Below are 8,577 nucleotides of genomic sequence, written 5' to 3' on the forward strand. Positions count from 1 at the left end.
CAGACAGTCTTTACACAGCAAAAGCAACAACAGCCAGAAGCCCATTTATAAACAAATTATATATTTTAATTACTAATAGCACGGCAATGATGAAGTATAAGCTAAAACTCTACAACAATAAAAGCATCTATCAACGGTTTAACATTCGCCTAAAAAACTAAATTATTCTTTTTTTTTGTTGTGTGTGTAGCAAAGTGTCGTTTGTGTTGTTGTTTAAGTAATTGCAGCTGGAATGTTGGCATTGCGATCGGGGGATTGGGGAACAGCCTGCCGGCCAGCTTATTGCCTAATAGGAAACCATTCGGGCTGGGCCCTGCCCCGGCTAGCTGGACTTCTCATAGCCAAAGTTCAGGCGCAGCTGCTCGAGGAACACGAACGTGATCACCGTGTGCGGTCCCAGACGCACAAACGCCGGAATGTAGCCCTTGAAGAAGCCCATGGGACCCAGCTTCGCCGTGTGCCGCACAATGTCCCAGAGGCCAGTGTACTCGCCCGGCTTGGCGTTCATCGAGCGCGTCTTCAGCACATCCAGCGGCTGGGTTAGCGTCGTGGCTATGGCGCCCGCCACCAGCGAGGCGGTAAAGTGCGTCATTAGGTTGTCCTGGAAGTAGGGCGTGGCCAGCAGGTACACCTTCGTCTGGTCATAGAAAGCAATCTGTCCGATGGTCATGAGTATGCCGCGACCCGTGGCGGTGGTGGCGCCCGAGAAGAGCCGTGCGAAACCCTCCTGTCGGTACACCTTGAACAGGCCATCGATGGCGTTCTTGTAGCTGTTGGGAGTAGAAATCATAGATGATTATCTCGAGCTAATCTCGTAGAGCTTCACTTACTTTCTTCGCTGTTCAGCTGGCAGCTTCACATCGTTCTGCATCCGCACGTTGACCATGTCGGCGGGTGTGCCAATAATGCCGCCAGCCAGTCCTGAGAGACCTGCAAGGGCAATCTTGCCGCCAAATGTGTCCGTGTTGATGTACTCCTTGCCCACCTCGTACACACCGAAGCGTGTCGTGGAGTACGTCAGCTGCCGCAGCATGGAGGCGGAGAGACCGCTGTAGAAGGCGAGCACGCCCTGCTCCTTGATGATTTTGGGCACCAGCTGCAGCACCGAGAGCTTGCCCTGTTGCGTCTGCAGCGTGACCTTGATGAGGTCCAGTGGGTGGGTGCAGCAGGCAGCGCCAGCGCTGGCCAATCCCCCGAAGTACCATCGCGACTGCTTCTGTTTGGTGGTCATTTCGTCAGAGTGTGGACGTCAAGAGTGTTAGCTGGAATGGAGGAATCATAAAGAACCAATCGTTAAATGCCGCACCATTGTCGTGGAGCCTCGTTTTACCTATTAAAAACGATTCTTAATGGCATGAGGAGCGGCTATATCCTATTGCGGGACGGCATTTTAACTACATTTAGCGGCGGAGATGTTATGTCATGATGAAGCACAGCACGGAGCACACGCAGGAACTGACTGGAAGTCAGGCTTCAGTGGTAACAGCTGACCCGTGATGTCAGCGGCGACCGACTGGAAGGCTTAGCTTTAAGCTTCCGCATTGTGCGCGCGCGCATTTTGAAATGCCGCCAAAGAGGATGCCGCTGTGCGCTTAACAGCACACTGTTAGCGCTCAACAGCGCAACATGGGCGCAGATTTAGCAACATGCTGCACTCCTTAGGCCTTAGTTGACCTTTTTAAAGCATTTTTTTTAACAATTTAGTAAATAGGAAATCCCAAAAACTAGTCAATCGTGCAGATAATTGATGTATCAATCTTATAAAATTATAGTGTAAGGGCTGAAGGTCTTTTCTTGCTAGTAATATTTAAACGAATATCAAAATCGAGGAATAGGAATTCCGAACGGAAACGATTAATCCGTTGCTGACCAGCAGGGTATTTAAATATTGCAAAGAAAATAAGGAAACATAGAAATTTGTAGAGCAGTGTAGTGAAAGATGCTGTGCTCATTATTGTTGTAAATTAAGAGGAAATACTTCCTTTGCAAGAATACGTAACTAAATGTTTGATTTTTCCGGCTTAACGCAACTTGTTCATGTATTTAATTATAAGGGGGCCAAGTGGGTTAAGCACGCTCATTTCGGTATATTTAATTGATAAATCCGCGGTCACACTGCTCTACGCTCATAAACATGTTTTTTTTTTTGCAATATTTCAAATAACTAAACATTAAAAGTGCGTCTTCCCAGTCTTTGAACTCTTCCCTAATTTCGCGTGCCCGCCTATACCACTGGTAAGTGCCTGCAGCGAGTGTGTGCTGTCCGTGAACTTGCGCAACAAGTCGCCATTGCCGGTCGTCACTGCCCTTTCCCACAAAGTCTGCAAGGTTTTCGGTCGAGCGTCTCCAGTTTCGGTTTTAAGTCTACGCTGCTGTTTTTGCAATTGCATCCCAGTTGGCCCTAACATTGGCTGCCACAGGAAACTCCTATATACGGGGCACGTTGGTCGTAAGAAAAGTCACGGCAGAATTCATATGCGCAGAGCAACAGAGCGAGATGGAGAGAGACTGATAGAGGTTTTCGCATTGTTAATGCTGTTTGTGCTACTCTCGTGCAAAGACTTGTGCAAAGATTATGTACAGATTATGTACATTAAATGTTTTTCGACCTATACATATGTATGTACATAGTACATGCATACATATGAAGAATAACTGTAATGTTATCGAGTAGATCGAACAACAATGATAGCATTGTTTATCGTTCTTTTATATGTGTACAAGGTGCATACTTGACTTATATATGGATTTATCAGTGATCAAGACATTTCGATTTTGGTAGAAGAGTGTCTGGAATTTGCTTCATAACACAAGATCGGCTGACCCAAACTGAAACACGTTTCTTTCACATGATCTCATACAGCTAGGCTCAGAGCTAATACCATACTGTATAGAGTTAGTGCTCAGAGTCAATCCCGACCAGAAATATCAAAATCCAAATCAAATGGGAGAGCGGAAAATGTTGGAAAGCGCTAAATGTGCAGAGTAAAGTTTTAACAGAAACTATAACTTTTCTCTCAGTTCGAATGCTTTTTGGCTGTAAGAGTAGGATAGTTATGAATAAATATGTATTTGAAATATATGGCTAAGTTTTTAGTGCTGGAAAGAGGTCTAAAAATTGCCTATTACCATACATTTTTCACAAAATATGGCAATTTTCCAAAGGGTTTGTTTGAACTTATACGCCTAAGTGCGATCGGTTATTAGTTTTACAATTTTGTAAATAGGCAGCAGTTTACCAGCAGTTTTATCGTTAAATTCCATAACTATTCCCATAGTATAAACCCCACTGCCGCTTGCATCTACACTTTAGATTCTTAAGTGAAATTATCTTGGGTTCGAGTATATAAGCTAAAAGAAATTGGCCAATAAATCGATGTGACTACAGTTGGGGGTATCCATCCATAATGTTTGATTTTTGCCTTTGGCGGACCGCTCTCTTGGTGATTGCTTGGTTGCCATAAATAGACACGGGACTGGAAGGCGGGTCCGCGGGCACCAAATCTTTATAGACCTTTCGGCACTTATCACCATTCGATTTGTTGTTGGGTAGCCGTGTTTATGGATTGATACCGTGTTTACCATTGCTCGAAATCCCAGCCGGCAACATTATTGTTAGCATGTGTTTGTTTTCCCGGCCCTCTATTTATTTATTCAATTAATATGTATGGGGGATAACATACATTAGATGCCGACAGCAGAAGACTTTTCGCCAAACTGTTTTGTTATTTTTGTGCGTTTGGGTTTATTCTCGTCTCTGGCTGGCTGAATTTTATCTGAATATAAAACTGAATGCTGGTCAAAGTCGAATCAATAACGAGCAGCAAGTATCACATGATCCGCTGCCATATATAAATTGTTGTTTTGCCCGAATCGAGCCCCCAAAAATATTCCAACAGTTGATACAGTTTCTTCCATTTGGAAACAGCTGATTTGGGGGCCTCGCACGCGTCGCCTAGCCTAGATTAGATCATTGAATCGGGCACGCAGCATCGCGTGATAATTCAATGATTTTCCTCGGGAGATTATCTATTTGTCTGTTGCTTTTTGAGCCTTCTGTTTGCCCTGCACTCTAGCCGCAGCGCTAAATTGAATAATAAACTGACGAAAATTTGCATTTTAAAACGACTGCAGTTGTCGGGTCTCTCCCCCGGTCACAGCTGATCAGAAATTTACCTTGAACGAAAAATGCTGCCGTGTGTTTCACTGGCGTTCTTGTTTTTGCTGCTGCTGTTGCCGCTTTCCGTTAAGAAGACTTTTTTACGAAGTTTTATATTTTGGCAACACCACACCGACACAAGAGTACACGCCGAAGAGAGAGCGCAGCGCGAGAGCGAGAACCGGGAGGGAGCGAGCGACGACCTTAGTACGTCATTGCTGTCCACGAAAACTGGTCTGGGGTCTGGGGTCTGGGTTCTGGGGTTGGTGAGGGCTGCTACTGCTCCGACTGCTGCTGCTGCTGGAGGCTAGGCGCGGACGTGGACGTAACGTAACGGTCGAGCACAGAAATCGTACTGATCATCGCCAGCGGAGTCCACACACATCAGCCGGCAGTGCCAGCAGACCAGACCCTACACATGCGCTCTCGCAGCGACTCTGGATTTGGTTTTATCGCCCGACGACGAGGTGGCAGCGCGGTCATGGCCGGCGACACTTGGGAAGTGTGCTGGGATCGGGGTTCGGGATCGGGATCGTGATCAGCTTAGTTAGTTAGTTTTCAGACTGCTGGTTCACCAGTCAGAAGCAGAAGTGGAAACGCCAACACAGAGAGTGGCACGTAGAAATAGAGAGTGAGCGAGATAGAGACGCGGCTGGGCAGAGAGAAAGCTAAGCGAGCGGTGGAGAACGTGAGAACAGAGAGCGCGGGAGCGTCAGGCAAGAAAACAAGAACTGGTGAGAGCTTTTTATTACGGCGCGCTTGCTTGCTCTCCAAGCTTCGTGTGTTTGTGTGTGTGTGTGTGTGTGTGTATGTGCGTGCATTATGATTGTACAATAAGAGAATATAAACATATAGACAGACATTCTGTGTAATTGCTCAAGAATGGAAACGTATTTGTTGCACCTCCCTCACGCTCAGAAGTGTAAACTTTTTGATGGCCACCAACCAGTGCCATTCCAGTGCCAACAGAGCGTTCCATTATCTCGAGTTCCATTCGATTCATTATCAAATCCACCCACATCCTCACTTCGTTATACATAAGCTATGGGGAAATATATGTATAAACTTTTCCACGCCCAGTGGCGAGTACATCTGCTTTACGTCATCGGAGGAAATCCAGGCATGTGCCATCCCAAAATACCGCCCAAGGTAAAGGGCATTAATCATGTGACGGACATTAGCTCAATTGCTCGAAAAATGTAATTAATTAGAGCAGTTCAATTTGCCAAATAACGTCTATCTGAAACGGAAAATCCCTGGCCGCCAAAGCGAGAATTTCCCTTTAAAAAATTTACAAAAAAAGCAGAGGTTTTCTCTAGCAGCTCTATAATATTGACCACAGTTGTGTCCACTAATGTAGCAATTCGAGCATGTGCATAAGCAGCAAAGCTCATGGCTGGATTTTTAATGCATTTCGGAGTCAAGGTTTAATTAGAACGTTCTTGTTTGCCTGCGACTTTCTGGCACGGCGCTTCCAACACACAAAATCTGCTACTAAGCCTAAGATATGGAGATACTAATTATACTCAGATAAGATCTGTTTCCCCAATGAATTGGCAAATGTTTTCATCAGCTATTATTATGGGCATGTTTAAAGCAAATTTAAAAATATTTGCTAGCACGTTTTCAGTACATGTCGTCCCATTAACACTTCTAGTAGGTGCCGACGTTTGACCAAGTGCTAAGTTCTGTTTAAGGAGAACTTTGCGCGGGGATTTATTTAATAGCTGCTTTGACCAAAGTGTTTACAACTTAGCTGTAAGAATAATATAATCCAGAATAAAGCACTGCCAAAAGCTTTCTTGCAGGAGCTTTCGGTCTCTTGTTTGAGTTTGTCGCTGTCATGTCCATCGGCCCATTAGCTCAGTTGGTTAGAGCGTCGTGCTAATAACGCGAAGGTCGCGGGTTCGATCCCCTCATGGGCCAGACTTACCTTTTTTTTTGTTGTATTTCTTCCTTTTTATATTTTTGTTCTTTTATTGCTGTTATAAATGCTTAATAATTTATTGTTGCAGCTTGACATATATTTTCCCACCCCACTGTACCTGTTAGTAATTGTCCACAAGTGCCGCTGACAGCCATGATAAAGTGACAAAATGTAGATTCCTCTATTTACCCTCCTGTTCTATTGCTCCTGCTCAATAAATTACTGTTGCTCCGGCCAGGTCAAGTGTTTTAACCTCCTTGGACCAGACAGACACGTGACCCGCCGCCGCTTAATTAATTGAACTCTTTTGATGGCATTTATAAAGTGACTTTCTCTCTCTTACTCTCTCCATTTCAGATCTTTCAACGTGATGGCCACCTCAGTGCTGTTAGCTTGCGGCCTGAACGAGCAGAAGCTGCCGGGATTCGTGCACATCAGCGAGGAGTCGAATGTGGACGGCAGCTTCCTGATCAGCTGCATCCTGGGCCAGCGGTTGCGCATCTCCAACGCGGGCACCCTGCTCGTCTGCCTGCAGCACCACTACCAGCACTACTTCAATGCAGGCATGCGTCTTGGCTACAACACGAACATCTTCCAGGGCAAGACACTCAACGTGATCGATGTGCTGAGCGATATGGCCAGCGAGGGACTCGCCTGCAAGTGGCTGCGCACACCGGACGGACTGTCGCTCACCGAGCAGCTGGTGGAGGACATTCGCGCCCAGGTGGAGAGCAACTATGCCAATCGCAACAGCTACACCATACTCATCGACAATCTGTCCATCCTGTTCAATCTCGGTGCGAGCAAGCTGCAGGTGCAGCAGTTCTGCCAGGACCTCGCCTCCCTTGCCAAGGAGCGCGACAATCTGACGGTCATCACGAAGCTGAGCAACAGCGACATCTACCAGCCCACTGACAACAATGTGGCCAAGCTGGGCCAGCTGCGCATTCAGGTGGTGCGACTCAAGAGCGGCGTGTTCCGCGAGGTCGATGGCAAGCTGCTGATTGAGCGGGTCCTCGACGAGGGCAGCTATGCGTGCGAGGAGGCACGCAAGGAGGTGCTCTACAAGGTCAACGATCGCAATGTCAAGGTGTTCACCCCCGGAGAGGTTGGCGTGAAAGTCTAGAAGTGGTACGCGCTAAGCTCCCCATTTGATATGATTATTTGTATGAATTTTAATAAAGCCATTTTTTTGTATATTCTGAGATCCGCAGACAAAGTTTCAATCAGCCAACGGCATGCGCCCTCTCGTCAATGTCTGTGTGGCTGTCAGTTGTTTTCCTCTTCGATGGTTGTAATTGCTTTTGTCCTTGTGCTATCTGGTGGCATCTGTTGACGTCACCAGCCTCTCACATTGATGAGGGAATAATGATGAATTTATGTCTGGTCACGATCAATAAAGGACGAGTATAAATGACTTTACAGCAGCCGGACCCAACGTCAATTCGCCCCCCAAAAGTAAAGTTCAGCGCCAGCAAAGTTTCGAGGCCCGCCCAATATGGTAAAGCACGTCGCCGGCCATAAAAACAATACGCAAACGAGCAATTGAATTTCATCAAACCACGCAGAAAAAATAAGTTGATTAACTGCGCTTCGAATGTGCACAAAAGGATGGCACCGACTCCGCGCTGGCTAAGATTTATTTTTATCTGCAATATTTTTTGTAGTGGATTGAGTTTCCAGCATCGCCGCCCCAAATGTTCCTTCACTCTTGTTAATTGTCAAAAGTTATTCCATCCGCTAGAAATTTGATATTTTTTTGTTGTCTGAAAAAGTAAACTAAAAGTTAATCTTTTGAACTTGATTAATGTGCAATTCATTTAAATGGTCATGCGATAGGTTCTGGAAGCAAACAAAAACTCTTTAAGGAGATTCTAGAAACACCCAAAATCGTCTTGGGAACTTTGCCCATTCAAGCAACTGCGCAAATGTCAGCATTTTGGAACACTTACTTGTGGCCTTCAATGTCTTCCTTGGAGCCACAATTTTGTTTTCATTAATTTCGTATCGAAGTTCCCCCCAAGAATTCTGGTTTGGCCATGCGTAAAGCGGGAATTGCATTGCTACTTGGCATACGCGAAGATATTGCCTTTAAACAAAACCCCACAGATGAATTCATTAATTACGCAAATGCTTTTGTGCACCAGAGCGCTCAGGGTTTCTTATTGGAAGTTATCCGCGAGGACACCGCCACCAATAGTGTCAACCAATCGCAAAATGGGCTGTCGAAACCGAGATGGTTGAAAAATGTGTGCTGCCGAAGGTCTGCTTTCTGTGGGAGCGGAAGCACAGAAGTATTCAGTGGTTCAGGTTGGTTGGTTGGTTGGGGGGGACCAAATCCAATTGCCGGTTTGTCCTTAGTCGCATCAGCAGCCACATGCGGGAAGTGAGGGTAATGACTGGGCAACAGAACATGAAATACTTGTACGAAAGGATGTTACTTTGAGCCTTTCCCCGGCTTATGACACGCCTCGCTCTCTTCGTACAATTT

General features: G+C 45.9%; 2 protein-coding genes and 1 non-coding gene across 7 annotated transcripts; 2 read left to right on the top strand and 1 right to left on the bottom strand.

Moving 5' to 3' along the window:
• Positions 1 to 44: 44 nt before the first annotated feature.
• On the bottom strand, positions 45 to 4,506 carry LOC117589594 (mitochondrial dicarboxylate carrier). Of its 2 annotated transcripts, none has more exons than XM_034281661.1 (3): positions 4,177 to 4,506; positions 831 to 1,262; positions 45 to 770 (listed from the first exon to the last, which is right to left on the bottom strand). In XM_034281661.1, exons 2-3 carry the CDS (start codon positions 1,229 to 1,231, stop codon positions 323 to 325), a joined length of 849 nt encoding a protein of 282 aa, XP_034137552.1. In that variant the 5' UTR covers positions 1,232 to 1,262; positions 4,177 to 4,506; the 3' UTR covers positions 45 to 322. The 2 variants fall into 2 exon arrangements, with proteins under 2 accessions (XP_034137552.1, XP_034137553.1); XM_034281662.1 differs by lacking the exon at positions 4,177 to 4,506 and adding an exon at positions 1,331 to 1,481.
• Positions 2,079 to 7,293, top strand: LOC117589595. Of its 4 annotated transcripts, none has more exons than XM_034281663.1 (2): positions 2,079 to 2,235; positions 6,444 to 7,293. In XM_034281663.1, exon 2 carries the CDS (start codon positions 6,457 to 6,459, stop codon positions 7,210 to 7,212), a length of 756 nt encoding a protein of 251 aa, XP_034137554.1. In that variant the 5' UTR covers positions 2,079 to 2,235; positions 6,444 to 6,456; the 3' UTR covers positions 7,213 to 7,293. The 4 variants fall into 4 exon arrangements, with proteins under 4 accessions (XP_034137554.1, XP_034137557.1, XP_034137555.1 ...); XM_034281666.1 differs by lacking the exon at positions 2,079 to 2,235 and adding an exon at positions 4,751 to 4,790; XM_034281664.1 differs by lacking the exon at positions 2,079 to 2,235 and adding an exon at positions 4,775 to 4,893.
• Positions 6,012 to 6,085, top strand: Trnai-aau. Its single transcript has one exon. It is a non-coding gene; the product is annotated as a tRNA-Ile (tRNA).
• Positions 7,294 to 8,577: the final 1,284 nt, after the last annotated feature.

This window comes from Drosophila guanche, unplaced genomic scaffold, assembly GCF_900245975.1.
Source record: "Drosophila guanche unplaced genomic scaffold, DGUA_6, whole genome shotgun sequence".
Lineage (NCBI taxonomy): Eukaryota > Metazoa > Arthropoda > Insecta > Diptera > Drosophilidae > Drosophila > Drosophila guanche.

Excerpts from the sequence above, each read along its gene's own strand:
- LOC117589595 (XM_034281663.1), top strand. The coding sequence starts at position 6,457 with ATGGCCACCTCAGTGCTGTTAGCTTGCGGCCTGAACGAGCAGAAGCTG.
- LOC117589594 (XM_034281661.1), bottom strand. The coding sequence starts at position 1,231 with ATGACCACCAAACAGAAGCAGTCGCGATGGTACTTCGGGGGATTGGCC. Across the intron at positions 771-830 it reads CCAGCTGAACAGCGAAGAAA|CTACAAGAACGCCATCGATG; the intron begins GTAAGTGAAGCT and ends TACTCCCAACAG.